Raw genomic sequence first — 18,333 nt, forward strand, 5'->3', positions numbered from 1 at the left:
TAGAGGTCCTCAGCCAAGCATCAGGCTGAGCTCCAGGAGTCCAGTTGAAAAGAATGAAGGGGGATTCTATAAGAAAGGGGCATCATATTCATGATGGGGAAAAGTACAGAGACAACTAAACCAAACCAGTGGGAACTCATGAACTGTGGACCAATAGCTATGGCACTTCCATGGAGCTTGTCTAGGCCCTCTGCATAGGCAAGAGAGTTGTGTAGTTTGATCTGCATAAGAGGTCCCCTGACAGTAGGATTAGGATCCATCTCTGGTGCATGAGCTGGCTTTTTTGGAACCCACTGACTATGATGGGAGACCTTACAAGCCTTGGTGCAGGGGGAGGGGCTTGGACCTGCCTCAACTGTGTCAGGCTCTGCCGACTCCCCACAGGAGGCCTTACCTTGGATGAGGTGGAAATGTGGGGGGGGAGGTTGCAGAGGAAAAGCTGGGGGTTAGGAGGAGGGGAGGGGGATCTGTGGTTGGTATGTAAAATGAATAAAAAATTTCTTAATAAAGAATAAAAAAACATACAAATTCATTTTTATTAGCTAAAATACAATAAATATTGAACTCTCCATTTTTCAAGATAATTAGAGTTAATATAATAGTAAGAGATTGATGGAACAAAATGTTCACATGTTGCAAAACCTTAATAAAAATTGGGGCATTAAGCACCGAAACCTCAAGTTAAAGCAGTTCAAGAGTTACTGTTTTGGGGGGAAGGTTTGTTTGTTTGTTTGTTTTTTCAAGATAGTGTTTCTCTGTGTTGTTTTGGTGCCTGTCCTGAATCTTGCTCTGTAGACCAGGCAGGCCTCTAACTCACAGAGATCCGCCTGGCTCTGCCTCTCAAGTGCTGTGATTAAAGGCAGGCGCCACTACAGCCCGGCTCATGAGTTACTCTTGCCAGTGGAAGTAGTATTCCAAACTTAATTAGAACCATCATTCCCAATTTTAGAAAAATTTACTTCTCAACCCACAGATGTACTTTGTTTTCTCATCATTGTGATATCTACTTGTGTAAATTGTCTAAGCGAAATAAAATCATATTTTCCAGAAAAAAAATAAAACAACTAATGGTCACTGTTGAAACAGTGTCAAATCAACATAATGCTGACATTCTTGAAGTTCTATTCATATTACTCCTTTTGCTTCTAGAGTATCAAGTTAGACTCAAATCTTAACAAACTTGAAAAAATGAGGCACAAAATATTACCCAAAAAGAAGTGTATAATAAGCAAAAAGAAATCTGTGGAACTGCATGTAGGAAATAAAGACAAAAAATTGGAAAATGATAAACAAAGTATCATGTGAACATCAAGAAGATACACCTGTTACCATTAGAGACACCACTCAAAGAAGGTATAACAAAAGCAATTGTCATGGATAGCAATCATCCTTAAGGAGAAAAGGATGGTGTCCACACATCTCTACTCTACTTAAAGGTCCATTCAACAAAGGTGTCACAAATTATCTCATATTTACAAATAATGTCAGTATCTTATTGCATGTTTTACTTCTCTGTGGGATGGGTGATGTAAAATTGTAATACTTAGACTTCAGCCAACAAAGTCACTTTTATCCAATCAAACTACTTGGGCAGATACTTTAAATAATGATGTGTCTCTTATTATACAAAGACACAAGTTCTTGAGATCAGGATACCATTTAGAGAGCTACTGGAAGCTAGCACTTATATGGCCTTTTTACATTCTAATAGCTGATTTTCATATGCCTGCCTTCCTCACGTATGTCCCAATATCTGGATTCTACCACTTCTCCAACTTTTGTCTGGAAAGACATGAACCAAAAACTACCAACTATAAACTACTATTATACACAGAATGTGGAAGTAAATTCCTATTGATTTTTCTTCATGCAGTTTCAGAAAACAGTTAAGAAATGAAGGAACTGCTGTTAGTTCTGATTGGACTATTCTATAGTCACATACTGCACAGTGTGTCAATGCGGAAGGCAGAGACTAATGTTAATGATGTTTTAAGATGATTAATAGAATTGGTAAGAAAAGTAAAGAAATGTATCTATGTAAATGAGAAGAAATTAATCTGAAGAATAGCAATCTTTCACAACCAAAGATACAAGAGGTTTAAGAAATGTAATGTCCTAGCTGATCTAAGGTTTCCATTTAACATTTCATGTAAAAAAAAAAAAAAAACAGTGAGTCTCATTTGATTGCTTATACTGGCACCTTTTACCACTTTTGTATTGTTGTGGGGAAACTAGAGAGAGATGTGAAATTCCAGAAGTTTCCTTCACAGCTAGACGGGGTGGGCTTTACACTTCACTTCATGATTTAGTTGTCATACAGAAAAGTATGTGGCTCATAAAGCTACAAGAATTATTAGAACCATGGCCAATCATCAAAAAATAATATATCAGAAGAAAATCAGGTGAATGCCTATCAGCCACTACTATGCTATTATAGTATACAATATAATTTTGAGTGCCAGTTCTATTAAGGGGAGTATTTAAGATAAACAACATAGTTATATCATAACTAATGATTACCTTTAAAATAAGGTAGTATTAATGAACATGATTCATTAAGGATCATAATGAAAACAGAATAATTTCCAGCAGATATCTATTTTTTTTAATTTCAATTTTAAATGCAGTTTATTGTGTGAGTTGGGGTGGGTATGTACTATGAGGAGCATGTGGAGGGCAGAAGATAACTTCCTGGTGTAGGCTATCTTTCTAATGTCACTTCCAAGGAGAGAAGTTGTGTCTTCACACTTGATAGCAAATAGTTTATCTACTGGACTATCTCTCTGGTTCAGCACTTTTGTAATAAAGGAAAGATTGCAAGGATGTGAACTAAAGAAGTTTTCATAAGGTAAAGAAACAGATAAAATTGACATTAGAACACTGGATTTGACTGTTTTCGTGACACACTAGATGACAGGGTCTTCATAAGCATCCATACTTTGGCATAGTGACACACACTCATTATTTCAGCACTTCATAAACCTGTTGTAAGTAAATTATGAGTCTGAAATCAGACTGAGGTATGTAACAATTCCAGACAAGCATGAAGTAGATCTTGTACCCCCAAAACCCAGAAGGAAAGACATGTGCATATAATATTTTGAGTTTCCCAATTTAATTATTTTATGTGTGATAAAACTGAAAAACAAAAGAAAACATTTGGACATAATATTTGTGTATATTTTAAGATCCCTTTCAGGGTATGTACAGTCTATATTCTACAAAGTCTTATTTTTTGCCACTGTTTTCTTCTGGTAAATCATTAATGTCTTTTTATACTCTATTACATAGGGAAGTATAATATGTTATCAATTCAAATAATCTACAGCTGATAAATCACCACTAACAATGGAGAAAATATACCATATGTAAATGATTCGAGTAATTAAATGAATCTGATACTGGCTCAATTTACAGAAAAAAAAACTAGAGCTTTCTACATGTAGATCAGTTTTTGGAACTTGGCAATAACTGAAAAGACAAAGGGCTCACATTCTTGGTATGCCTGCAGAGCAAACATCAAATGTTATCTGAAGGAACAATGGGGCAGTTTACACTGGAAGTCAGAAGTTGAATATTAAAGAGTTATAGGTACAAATTTTCCATTGCTTTATGAATTGGAAGCACAATAGTTAATAAAATTGTGTGCCACTAAATTTTCAAACAAGTGAATAAAACTGATTTAATGTTTATAAAAACATATAAAATCTACTGGACATTCTCTCACCTAGTACATTCATAAATATTTTGATGTCATTTCTCTACCATTTATAAATATTTTGATGTCCTTTCTCCACCATTCATAAATATTTTGATGCCATTTCTCCAATAGTGTCTATAGAAAAGAGAGATTCAATTTATATTAAGTTATTTTTTCTGAGACATCTTTTAATTAGGTCATTTATTTACCTGCAAATAAAAAATAAATCCTTTTCATGATTTGATAAATGGCTTTAAGGAATGAAAAACATTTGAATATATAAACTCATAATTTCAAAGTTGCATATTTTAAGGTTAATAAATGATATTTTATAGTACTAATTAATATGGAAAGGGTTCAGATTTCAGAGAGATGTTTGAAAAGAAAACTAAATTTAAGGATGCAAGGAGGTATACCTTATAGGAATCTACTGAAACACATGATGAATATAGTTAAGTGTTGTGTTCTTTAAAGTTGCTGATTACACATATTAAATAATCAGTCCATAAACTATGACAAGTATGTGATGTGATAAAGATGTTAATTATCTCATTTAGATATTGCACAATGTGTATAGATTCTAAAGCATCATGCTTTATAAAATACATGTTCTAGTTTCAAAATAAATAATTTTCTAAGATTGTTTAAATTATTAAAAATTTAATCTCCAGTTTCATACATACAATTAAGCATTCATGAATTTGATCATCTTATACAACTTTTCCCATTTGCTGAAGTCTCCAAAGACAGAGAGGATAGGGACAAAAGCTAGGAGGAATGGCCAAGAGGCTACTGACCTTGGACATTTTCCTCAGAGACAAAAGTTACAATAAGCCAATGACAAAAGAAACAGGTTGATAGTTGACTAAGTTATTCCACAATGAACATATTGCTGAGGTTAAAGTTGAAAATATTGCTGAGGTTAAAAACACTGTGCATCTCAGAAAGAAAATATATCTTAATGAGTAAGGAGTAATTTCCTTCCTAAAATTCATTATAGTTGAGTTAAAGTTGAAGAATGTACTTTAAGGACATTGAAAAATGGCTGGCTCTATTACTTGAAAAATACAAATGAAAATATAACATTTTTTATATAAGACCATTCCTCTTCAAATTGGGATAATATATTTTATTGCTCAGCACATATAAAAGGTAAGCAAGATTTGTGTCATGTATTTAATAATTGTGCATTTTCTAGCCTCATAATAAAGACCTATCAAGCAAACTGAAAGTTATTTTCAAATCAGGTAGTTTCAATAGATTAATTTTGTTAATGCTGAACACAATAGCCATACATTTAAAGGAATTATCTTTATTTCTTATCATGGGATTAAGATTTTAGTGGAAATTATTTTGTGATTGAAAAATGGTTTGTTATTCCTTGAAGTTTATTGTTACTACTAAGAATACAGAAACAAAAGTAATATTTTCTGTTTTGTTTTTCATAATATTTGTTGAACTATCAATGAGACCATGAACTCTGGGATCACAAGGCTGAGGTAGAATTCATCTGGGTTCTCTATAGTTTGTAGATTATTTAACCTCTCTATTCCTTCAGCGACTGCTAAAAAAAGATGACATTATTTTATTTGGAACACATTAAATAAAACATACAAGAAACTTATTAACATCACATTTCGTACACATTAAATGTTCAGAAGCTGTCAGTGGAAGGGCAAAATATGATTAATCAGATCTGTCTGTTTATTGTCTAAGTGTGTTATTAGTGCCCATGAAAGAATAAAACATAAATAATCAGGGAATGGTGATGTGTCACTGATGGAGAAAACACATTTTCAGTGAAAATGTTGTAGGAACCATGGTTTAAAACATGAAACTGCGCAAGAATCACTAACTGTTGACTGAAAGAGTCTATCAAGTTCCCAAATAGAAATTATCAAAATAGGTTGTTTTGAGATGCTATGTTGTATATTGTGACTTGGATTAATTATTTAATATTTTCTGTGTTTTTCTAACAAAGTCTGTCTCTAATATGGGATGAAAACAGTTACTCAGCCTGACACCTTTCTTTAAAAGAGGGGTTTTTTAGTTGTATTTACTTCTTATGTCCCTTAGTGTAGTATGAGCTACTAACTCTTAGCTCAGTATTTCTTCTGATAAGCAATATTTTTTTTTACTCTCATAAACTGAGGATGAGAGGATTTACAAGAGTGGGATGATAGAATGGGCTAAAATGATAATGAGAAATGCAACAGTTGTAAGAATAGCAATAGAGTCAACACTTACTGAGACTACAACTGTTATTTTCCAGATCAGATAGTTCATAGACCATGCTTTTTCTGTACCCAAACAACCATTTGAGCTTGATATGTCAACACAAAGGAAAGGCAAGTACTAAATATTTCAATTAGAATATTGATACATTAAGATACCTAATTTCTGTTGTAAATCACTCAGTGTTAATTCATTTATTTTATCACCCTGTTGTTGAAGTCGATGAGAAACCATCCCTACAATACTTTTGAAAATATAAGCCAAACACTCACCTGTGTATAAAACTGATTAGATATTAGAACATAAACCCAAGTAAGAGTATGAATAGTGGTTTTCTACTAGAAAGTACTTTTCATCTTTTTTTAAAAATGCAAAATTAACAAAATGATTCAGGGATATGCTATGGTCTAAAAACATTTCACATTTACTGCTAAATTTCAACTCATTCATTCTCTCACACTTCAGTACCTTGAATAAATATTCATGATTTCTTCCTACAAATTCTTTCATATGCAGATACATTTTGTTTTTAGCACTAGTCTCTAAGCTCTAGAGGAGCACCAGCTAAGGTATATGGAATTTAATACATACTATTTATGCAAACTCATGATCTTTCATACAGAGAAGATAGATATTAAATCACATCACCTACTTACTGAAACATCAGGAACAGCAAACTTCAATTCCCTATGTTCAAGTTGTTTTTGAAATGTATGCTACATGAATGTTGCATTGAATATGACTATGAATATGCATGGAAAAGTTATATAAATATTGAAAGTTTTTTAAAATTTTCTTTTGAGACAGGGTTTCCCTGTGTAGCTTTGCTTCTTTCCTGGAACTTGCTTGGTAGCCCAGGCTGGCCTAGAACTCACAGAGATCCACCTGGCTCTGCCTCCCAAGTGCTGGGATTAAAGGCGTGTGCCAATACTGCCTGGCGAAAGTTTTTGAGAAGCTATAAAATGAAAAAGTAATTATAATGTTATGAAAAAGAAACAAATTCACACATTCTTAGAGATCAGAAAAAGAGAAGTTTGTAAGTAAAGACATTAGAAATTACACTTGATATCACTTTATGTAAACTAATACTTTATCCAAAAAATATGAAGTTTTGATATTTCTTCTCGTGAATGCAGATGTAGGGAGGTTCAGAATTATTTGAGAATCAAATATATAATCAAACATTCACTGAGCCCACAAATTCAGGGTTAATAAAAATTAAACACCAGGTCAAAATTATAAATTACTCTAACTTTTGGGAAAGGGAGATGGATATAGGAACTCGTAATCATAAGAACAGAGAGGAAAGCTGTTACTTGTGGAGAGGGAAATGAGTTTTGGGATATATAGTATGGAACAGGGAAAGTATAAAACTCAAGACACTGTGAATTTTATAGAATACATAACTGTGAAATAAGTATAAGTACAGTTTTGTTTGGAAGGAAACAAAAGCTAACAGTAATTTAAAGAAAAACAAAATTGTAGATAGAATATAGTACATTAGTATAGGCATTGAACATCTTTGATTTATAAAATATAAATACTAGAGAGGTAACTGTACTATTTATTTACAGATTTTTTGATATGCTAGTCAGTAATAAATAGAGTATGAAGAATAGGGTCCACAAAATAAGAGTTATAGATATATATGTAGTTTCTCACTTTTGAGTAATATGTATCACTTTATATTAGATAAATACCACACACACACACACACACACAAACATACACACACACACACACACATATATATATATATATATACACATATATATACATACACACATTCATATGCACACACACATTATATATATATATATATATATATATATATATATATATATATATATATATATATATATATATATATATATATACCTAAAGAGTTGAAAGGAAGACTGGAACAACGAAAGTCTAGCTGTCTAGATTCTGGAGTGGATATAATACTTATGATCAAGTTCAAATTTTCTATGTTTTGGTTTCCTTTTGCATTTTAATTTTGCAAAATCTTTAACTTTGGTAAATATTTTTTCAAGGTCTCAAAACTTAGATACAAATAGAATTGATAAAATTAGTGGGGAACATGACAGACTTCAGAATATGTTACAAGAAGAAAATCTTTATTTTTTTTACACTCACAGAATTCGTGAAATGTATGATTTATTATGTTGCATTACTTCTGATATGTTTGCACAGATATGAAATGGAATATAATTGTGCAACACAGGTTCTCTTTTATCATCATCATCTAAGTACTTTCCCTCATAGAAATTGCTCCAGGATCCTGGAAGGCTTTACCAGGGCAGTACACTGTTATAGAAGACCACTCAACTCCTTACCTAAGGTGAAACTCAGAGAAAAAGCTTTGAGCTCAATGGGGAATTTTACCAAAAGCAAAAATTTGATTAAATGGTTTCCATGATTTAAACAAATACAAATAATTAAAAGCAAAGATAAATCCTCATCACATCACCAGGAGGGAGATGCCTTTCTCATTACCTAGGGCTACACACTGATAGCAGCTGCTTATAGCCACACGATAGAGAGTCTGAACCACTGAGATCTTGTGTCATTGCTCTGTTTTGTTGTTTTAGCTCATAACAAACTATCATACTTTATCTCCAGCAGGAAAAACAGATTTTCAATGTGTTCTTTTTTCACCTAATGAAAATTTAGGAAATGGGACTACAAAGGTTTTTAAATAATTTAAGTTTTGGACATCTCTCTGGGGTCTGTGCATTTGAAACATTTAGTACATAGTATTTTTTTTTCTGAACTTCATGGAGTAAATGACCTCTAACCCTCATACTTATCATACATGGATGGATCTACACTACAAAGTCCCCAAATAAAAAACCACTCCATATTGGTAGAATTCATCTTACTTGGCTTTTCTGATGTTTCCAATTTGCAAGAACTTCTTTTTGGGGTATTCTTAATAATCTATCTCATTATTGTGATGAGTAATAGCCTCATCATAATAATTACTAGGACTGACCCTTCCCTACAGACTCCCATGTACTTTTTCCTCGGAAATTTTTCTTTCTTAGAAATATGTTATGTGTCAGTCACTGTGCCCAGATTATTAACAAATCTCTGCAGACAAGACAGAAGCATTTCCTTTATGGCTTGTGCTACTCAAATGTATTTCTTTCTTGTTTTGGGGGCCACTGAGTGCTTTATTCTGACTGCTATGGCTTATGACCGATATGTTGCCATTTGCAACCCATTGCTCTACCCTCTCATCATGAACAATAGACTCTGTATACAACTGGCAGCTGGCTGTTGGCTAAGTGGAGTTCCTGTGCACATAGGGTTCACATATTGGATCTTCTCGCTACCCTTTTGTGGATCAAATCAGCTGAATCACTTTTTCTGTGACATACCTCCAGTCCTGACCCTAGCTTGTGGGGACACTTTTATGATAGAGATACTGGTCTATGTGATTGCCCTTTTAGTGGTCACTATTCCTTTTATGTTGATTTTTGGATCTTATTTGAAAATAATCTCAACCATTCTGAAGCTTCCATCTGCAACTGGGAGAGCCAAGGCCTTCTCTACATGTTCTTCCCACCTTATAGTTGTAGCTTTATTCTTTGGATCAGGTATCATTACATATTTGCGGCCAAAGTCCAGCCATTCGGCAAGAACCGACAAATTTCTTTCTCTTTTCTATACTGTTGTGACCCCAATGTTTAATCCCATGATATACTGTTTGAGAAACAAAGATGTTATGATTGCAATGAAAAAGTTCCTTCTGAGATGTATTATGTTATGACTCAAAAAACATGCTTGATTTGTTTTTATAAACTTCTTATTTTTGAAATTGTAACGTAATTATATCATTCCTTTCTTGCTGTCTCTCCCTCTTACTCATGCCATGCACCCTTCCCCTCACTCGTGCTTGAATTTATGACACCCTTTTCTTTAAATATTGTTACATATAAATCTATGTACACAAAAACACAATAAACCATGCTCTTTTTTCATAAATTACTTGTGGTTAACATTCAACAACTTGAATTTTGAGTGCTTTTGTATGAGAACCCATGTTTTTATATCACATAAAATCAGCTCAGTATTTATTTTCAAGCAGTAGATTAATTCCAAATTTCAGTTCTTATTTATGTGAAAATCCAATTTCAAGATAATAAAGTTCTAAAGTAACAATGGAGTTATCAAAGAATATGTTTTCCTCTTTTCATGATAGGAATTCCAAATAATGGCTATATATTTTCTTTTTCATGAAAATGTCATCTAGATGTATGCTATACTGGCTGGTTTGTTGTCAACTTGACACAAGCTGGAGTCATTAAAAAGGAGGGAGCCTCAGTTGAGGAAATGCCTCCAAGAGATCCAGTTCTAAAACATTTTTTTCAATTAGTGATCAATGGGGGAGGACCCATGCTACAGGATAACGCTTTTCTACACTGGTTTAATAAAACAATGATTGCCCAATAGCCAGGCAGGAAGTTTAGGTGGGATAAGCAGAGAGAAGAATTCTTGAAAGAGGAAGACTGAGTCAGGAAATGCCAGCCCACAGTCCATGGAGCAGCTTGTAGTGGCACACAGGTAAAGCCATGGAACACATGGCAACATATGGGTTAACAGAAATGGGCTGAGTTTAAGTGTAAGAGGTAGTCAGTAGTTAGCCTGAACTAATGGCCAGTTTTAATTAATATAAGCTTCTGTGTGTTTATTTGGGTCTGAGCGACTGTGGACTGGGCGGGACACACACACAAAAAAACTTCCAATTACAGACCCAGACCACTGTAATTGGTGCCATTCTTGGGTTTGTTGTTCCTGAATTCTATAGGAAAGCAGGCTTAAAAACCCAGGAGAAGCAAGTCTGTAAGCAGCTCCCCCATCATGGCCTCTGCATCAGCTCCATCCTTCAGGCTCCTGTCTAATTTGAGTTCCTGTCCTGACTTTTTTGTGATGAACAGTAATATGGAAGTGTAGGTTTAATAAACCCTTTCCTCTACAACTTTCCTTTTGGTCATGGTGTTTTATCACAGCAATAGAACCCCTTACTAGAACATGCTTCCTTCACTATAATGTTGAACTGAATTGGCAATGAATAGGTAAACTCGGTTATCGATGCTTTTTTAAGCACTTGATTAGTGATTGTTTCATCATTATAGAATTCTATTATAGAAAGATCAAGTTCTAATTGACATTAAGTATATTTTATGTTACTTACTTTTTTTGAGTAGCCTGCTGACATACCTGGGTTTAAATTATTGTTTTACAGATTGACACGGTGACATACACCTTTAATCTCAGCACTGTGGAGGCAGAGACAGGTGGATCTCTGAGTTTAAAGCCATCTTGCCTACAGAACAAGTTCAGGGCAAGTTTAGGGCAGCCTGGGCTACAGAGAGAAACCATATCTTTAAAAACCCAAAGAAAAAATTATAATTTTCCTTAAAACACTTCTCTCTTTTCCATTAATATCCATGATAGTTGTATTGAAATATTTTCTTAATAAGTTACTCCTATTTTCAAAAGTGAAAAAAGTTGTAATTCCATGGAATTTTAGTATTAATATATTAGTAGTATTTATCAAGAAATATCACTGGGAAACAGGGTTTTCAAATGCATTTCAGTGGTTTTACATTTTTTTCTTCTGAAATGAGGAAGATCCATCCACTAAGCTAGTGGATTTCTGAATATTACAAACCTCCTTTACAGAAGTGCACATTTTATTCAGGCATGGTATTTGCACAGAATTATATATGACAGTAAAATAAGTAGAGCCGGGCAGTGGCACATGCCTTTAATCCCAGCACTCAGGAGGCAGAGGCAGGTGGATCTTTATGAGTTTGAGGCCAGCCTGGGCTACAGAGTGAGTTCCAGGAAAGGTGCAAAGCTACACAGAGAAACCTTGTCTTGAAAAAAAAATATATAGGTACAATCTTATTGAGCCAACTATAGCAATGAACATTTACTTCTTTTTGTTTTAAAAGGGTTTTAATCTTTAATTGTTAAGCTTTCTTTTCCTTTTTTAATACAACTAATTAGTTAATCTTACAGATAAACAATTCAATCTTACAGAATACAATGGTGGTAATCAGAGGCTAGGTGAATCAGGAGGCAAGAAGTACAGGAGAGGATGATAATTGGTAGTAAGTTATAGCTATTGCACAGTACAGTGACTAGAGATAATTGTAATGTACTGCAAATTTCTAAAACTTAGAAGAAAGTACATTGAATATATTCAAAATAAAGAAATGGTCATGTGTGTATTAGCATTGAAAGATTACATTTCTAACAAATATGTACAATTTTTTAGTTTATCTGTTAGTATTTTTTATTTAATTCTTTTTTTTCCTACTTTTTTTATTATTATTTTACAACACCATTCAGTTCAACATAATAGCCACAGATTCCCCTGTTCTCCCCCTCTCGCCCCCCTCCCCCCAGCCCACCCCCCATTCCCACCTCCTCCAGATCAAGGTCTCCCCCAAGGACCGGGGTCGACCTGGTAGAGTCAGTCCAGGCAGGTCCATTCCCCCCCTCCCAGACTGAGCCAAGTGTCCCTGCATAAGTCCCAGGATTCAAACAGCCAACTCATGCAACGAGCCCGGGACCCGGCACCAATGCACAGCTGCCACCCAAACAGATCAAATTCTTAAAAAAGTGGTGAAAATGGAACAAAGCTCTCAAGTTTAAAGAGAATAAAGGACAGCTGGACACTTGCTTATAATCCAAGTACTTATTAGCCAAAATTGTTTTTCTGAGGCCATGTTTTTCTATATATCATGTTCCAGGCTGGCCAGAGCTATATACTGCGACCCTGTATAATAAAACAATATAGAGGACTGAGAGAGTTTAATTAGCTGCTTAGAGAATAGAAAATAGAGAATCATAGAAGCGTGTCAATAGTGTTGAGAACATTAAACATTAATACAATTTTTGTAGGACATTTCATATTCTAGTCATTTTGAAAAATATCATATATAGCTTTTAAGCTACATGAACACATAGCAGAAATCAAGAGAGAAATTTGGTGTGCAGATACCTTTGATGGAATAGGGGTAGAATAAGATCAAATGCCTAATATTTTATTCTCATCAATTAACATAGAAGATTTAGCACCAAGTTATCCTAGGAATCAGTATATATTTCATGAAGTGTTGAAGATATTTTGTAGTAAAGTACAACTTCATGATACCTAATCAAATATAACCTAGTCTGCCCCAAATAAGAACATAATTTGGAGGACACACAAAAAGAATGTGTGTTTTAAAGAGACATTTTGTTTTTACTCTATTAAAGAGTGTTGTGTTTGCATGTACATATGTGTACCAATGGGTGTAGTACCCATGAACATCAGGAGAGGGCATTGGGTTCTGTGGAACCAGAGTTACAAGCATATGTGAGCCATTGTGTCCATGCTGGGAACTAACCCCAGGTTCTCTACAAGAACAATTAACCACTGAACCACTTGTCCAGCTCCAAACACTTTGTGGTAAATGTCTGTATATGTTTCTATCTTGATTATTAAGGAAAAACTGAGATACTTTACAGACCAAGCACTCTGGGAAAAGAAGAAACACAACAAAGATTCTACCATGCCGATTAATTTAAATTCTTTGATTATGGGGTATTGTTGGTCTAATACTCTAGTTAATTTGAGTCATCTCTCTATATTCTTAATAGTGAGTTATTTCCCAACTATTTAACAAACTTAACATTCTTTGGACTATGGTGTTAAATGTTTCTTAATAATTGGGCTTGGCTGGTAAGTCTCCATCAATGTCAAACCCAAAAGTCATCAGATCACATCTGAAAACCTACAGCAGAGACTCTTCTTTACTGTTCTGTAGCCTTCTTATCTAATGCTCATATAAAGAAATTTATTAAGTGCCTTAACTTATGGCTTTGTTTTGCTGTAGAGTATAAAGTGTTCATTTAACCACTTCCTTATTAAAATATATCATTCAGGGCATCATGATCCTGTGTTTTGTGTCCATAGTCATTCATAACTGATTTTTAATAAATTATGAGTGAGTGTTGTGTTTTTCACCAAAACATATGAAGTTCTATTGTTATGTACATTTTTCTCAAAGTTGAAACATCCCCTCATCTGGGAAGGAAGGAATCTCAGAAGACTCCGAAAATAAATATCAACTGTTTGGGAAAACTAAATGTACAAGATTTAAAAGATCCCTTCCAAAATATGAGGTAGCAGTAAAGAGTAGCTGGAAGATGAGACTTTGCAACCCAGGGAACTTCTTGTAAAGGATCTAACTTGTGATGCTTTGTGTAAATTATATAGAGAGATCTAGGGATGCTGCTTCCATGAACTTCAGCAAGACTTGTCTGAGACATTTTTGATGTAGCTACCTTGAGTCATCCATGATCCCTCAAACTTACATAAGGTAGTAGAAATGTCCTGCATTAGAGCTGCATACTCAACTCTGGCATTCATGTTCTCAGCACCCTAGTCTAAGAATCCATTACCATTCAGAGCAAAGAGAAACTTCTTTGATTGAGTGTACCACGGCCTATGAAAACAAAGTTTATGATGCAGTTTAGTACCATGACAGTTTAGATGAGCAACAGTAGTTCTCCCTTCCCTACCCAGGATGTATGACATATTTTTAACCATGTTTTCAGGACAAGTCACCTTTTTCATTTGGTGTATTGGTTTCTACACCAATCTCAGGATGGTTGGTTACTGTGTACCATCTTGCCTAGTAGGTTAACATTGTAGTTTATAGTTAGGCAAGACTGCTAATACATTTTCTTATACAAGATTACAGACCTATTACAGCACTTCTCAGCATTGTAAAGGCTAGTGAGTAGAGAGGAAGGTTCTAGCTTAGCTCCAGCTTGATTTCTCTATATCTCCTTAATAAAGTGTTTGGTGATGAGAATTTCTGTTTTAATTTGTTCTCGTGTTAGTTTTGATTCATAATCATAATCTTGACTCTGTACTACTACTTGACTCTGAAGGGAATGAGGAAAATATAGAACCCAAAGAACATCAGTGAGAGCAGAGATTGTAGCATATTGTGAGCATATGGGATGGAGGAGCTCTCCTGAGTTACACAATGAATGATCTCATGGACAAGTCAAAAAATACTAGTGTTGTACACAGTTGACAGTTGAGATCTTACTGGGCTTTACCCTCCTGGATCCAAAACACTCCATGGCTTCCACAAAGGTTATGTCTTCTTTCATCTTCCTAAAAACGGCCTGTGACGTTCAGGCACATAGTCTTGACTGCAAAGAAGCAGTACTCAGAACCATCAGAATGTGTTTCATCATTTTCTATGGACAAGATTCCAGGACTTTTAATGTTTCAGAATGAAGTTCTCATCCTCAAATTTCTCTCCATAGATGAGCCTACAGCCCATGCCTTAACAGGGTATGAAGTTGCCAACCTGGCACATGAATCCTGGAATAATTCTGTGGAAGTAGGAATCCTAATTTCTGTTAGCAATTAGACATTATCTGGCAGTGCCCTTGGGGACCTAGCCAGTAAGCAGGCACCACTCAGGGTTCTAACAACATCATCCTATGTACCCATTTGCATAGCCTGTTTGTGTATGCACTAAATCCCTTTTAAGAAGTGATCCCTGCCCATCTTTCTCTTTCTTTTTTTCTCTTCTTCTCTCTTCCCACAAGACTGTCTGCACCTCCTCTCTTCCCCCTTTCCTGTTTCTTCTCCTCTTCTTCTCACTTCTGTTTTTCTTCCTCTTCTCTCCCCAGCTCTTCTCTCCTCCTTCCAATAAACCCTCTACATGAGCACTGTCTGCATGGTATGTGTGTTTCTCTCTCACCTGCAGTGAGGCCCATTGTCTCCAACCTCCAAAGGCCATCACCTGCCATTTTTAAATTATAACAATATCGACATATGTTTTCTCCATGGGTTACAAGATGCAAATTTTGAGCTATCTTTAGAACTTCATCCAAAAAGAGCTCAAAGGATGAGCACAAAAACAGCAAAGGGATCAACCCTGATTGCCATGTGTGAAAGCAGTCATAGTCTTCAAGGAGCCATGAAAAACTACAACAGATTAAAAAAAAAATCAGTAGTCTCATCGAGCTAAAACACCAATGAACCTGTGGGAGGCCAGCTGGGAGACTGACTTCCACATTTTACTCCAGGGGACTCTTGAGGAATGAGGAATAAGAGATTTAGATAGAAGGTTAGAGGGGAGAGAAACAGATAGACACACAAGATAGCCTCAGGAGGGCCTGGATCCTTATCCATCAGTCCCTCCTGTCTCTTCTAAAGGGCTATTTATAGGAATGCCAAGGGGTGGAGCAAAAGACACCCCACCTCCAGCTTAGCCAAGTGTAGACCCTTCCAATCACCTGGAAACCACGTGCATGGTCAAACAATCCTCTATTACAGCTCTGCTGGGTAAAGCAAGCTCAGATCTCATTAGAAATCCTTTGTGGGACTCCACAGAACCACAATAACTTCATTGCAATGCTGACATTTATATTCTGTAGGTAACCAACACTCACTTATTTGGACTTAAGGCCTACTTGATGAGAATTTCATGTGTGGCAATGCAAATTTAGCCAACTTCCTGTTGCTGGTGTGCCCATGGTATCTGAGCGAGAACCTACCATCACCAGTTTCGTAAAATAATGTGATTCCCACCTTTACTCTAAATACATATCCTTAACAAGCAGATTTAGGGTAGCTGTCACATGTCATCAAAAAATAACCAACTACATTTTGGCATCCAAAGTGGGGCTTGTATGTTCATATAGGGCCTGAGAAAGCTGAAAAAGGGTGGTGGTGGATATAGCTCCTTTAAGAGTCTCTACTGATAAGCTAGGTAGAAACAGGGTGCTGAACAGCAATACTTCTGCAGCACAAGTACTAGCATTCCAGATATGGGGGGTTGAATCCAGTTCTTGGTCACCTACCTCCTATGAGCCCTTGAGCTTTAGGCTTGGCTCTCAAAGACCAGAGAAGCAGTCAGAGTCAACCATCAAAGTCATAGCAGAGGTCCTAGCCATACTGCTAGTAGTTTCAAGGCTATCTAAGACAAAAAAAGACTATAGAAATATTCCATAATTGCTGTCTAGACAGAAAAAAAAAACAACCTCTCAACAGGTTCCAGTGTGTTTAAAAATGTACTTAAGAAAGAAAAGAAGCTTCGTGTTGTAACAAACAAAAATCAGTACAAAAAGCCACAACTGGTTAAAATGCAGAGATAAAATGACTATGGAATATTTAACTCCAACTAATATACTTTCAATACAACCCCTTCACTTAAGGCTCAGAGAACATCACAGAAGAGAGGATGGCAATAATGTAAGAGACAGAGGATCAAGATATTTGCTGTGAGATAGTCTCTTCAGAAAAAAAAAGAAAAACAAATACAGATAAAAGGAGAGAGAGAGAGAGAGAGAGAGAGAGAGAGAGAGAGAGAGAGAGAGAGATGCTGTAGGTCAAGCCCTAACATCACGAACCTTCCATACAGTAGCTCAAGCCCTCAGACTTTGGCTGGCCTGAGAGAGACAACTAGGAAGCTGTTTTTAGCTCCATTTTAGAAGCTTTTTAAAAATTTTTTTAAAGTTTTCTCAGGTTTTAGGAGGAAACTCTTGCCCCACATTTTGGCGCCACAAAGATTTCCTAGAGAGATCTGAGCTTAATTTACCCAGCAGAGCAGCAATAGAGGATTGCTTGACCATGCACATGGTTTCTAGGTGATTGGAAGGGTCTACACTTAGCTAAGCTAGGAGGAGATCTTTTGCTCCACACCTTGGCATTCCTATAAATAGCCCTTTAGAAGAGACAACAGGGGCTGCTGAATAAGGATCCAGGCCTTCCCTAGGCTATCTTGTGTTTCTATCTATTTCTCCTTTGCTCAGCGATCCATGTGTCCCTCCTAGGGTCCTCCTTGCTAGCTATTTCCCAGGATACAATAACTTTTGCAAGCTATACAGGGTATTCAAGATTAATGTCTAAGACCAATTGTCATGTCAAGATTCCATAATTTCTTGACTTTTAAGGGAAAATAGGAAGAAACACTGAACACTTCATTGCCTGAAGAAGTTCCTTTGTTTCTCAGGAAGTGAAAAAGCACATAATGCCCCAGGAGTGCCCCCAGGAGACTGTAACCTGAAAAACCTACTACTCATGCCTCTCATGGCAGCTTGGCCTGGCCAATTCCATGATTCCCTGCAGATACCTGTCTCACTCTGTGGATGTAATATATATGAGACAAATCTAATGCAATCAAAGTATCTCTTGATCTAATACTAATTTTTAGTATTAAAATTCAAAGTATTATATTTATTTATGTAATATTAAAATTACAAAACTAAGCAGTATTAATACTTTAAAAATGTAAAACATACAATAAAAAAGAAAAAATACCCCCAACCATTAAAGGAATTACATTAAAAATATTGAGAAA

At 35.4% G+C, this 18,333-nt stretch overlaps 1 protein-coding gene across 1 annotated transcript; it reads left to right on the plus strand.

Moving 5' to 3' along the window:
* The first annotated feature begins 8,666 nt into the window (after window positions 1–8,666).
* On the plus strand, window positions 8,667–9,755 carry LOC102908179 (olfactory receptor 10AG1-like). Its single transcript, XM_006989728.3, has one exon. The coding sequence runs from the start codon at window positions 8,754–8,756 to the stop codon at window positions 9,711–9,713; it is 960 nt and encodes a 319-aa protein (XP_006989790.2). The 5' UTR covers window positions 8,667–8,753; the 3' UTR covers window positions 9,714–9,755.
* The last annotated feature ends 8,578 nt before the right edge of the window (window positions 9,756–18,333 follow it).

This window comes from Peromyscus maniculatus, chromosome 4, assembly GCF_049852395.1.
Source record: "Peromyscus maniculatus bairdii isolate BWxNUB_F1_BW_parent chromosome 4, HU_Pman_BW_mat_3.1, whole genome shotgun sequence".
Taxonomy (NCBI): Eukaryota; Metazoa; Chordata; class Mammalia; order Rodentia; family Cricetidae; genus Peromyscus; species Peromyscus maniculatus.

What these genes read in the sequence shown, in the direction of transcription:
- LOC102908179 (XM_006989728.3), top strand. Translation starts at nt 8,754, where the DNA reads ATGGATGGATCTACACTACAAAGTCCCCAAATAAAAAACCACTCCATA.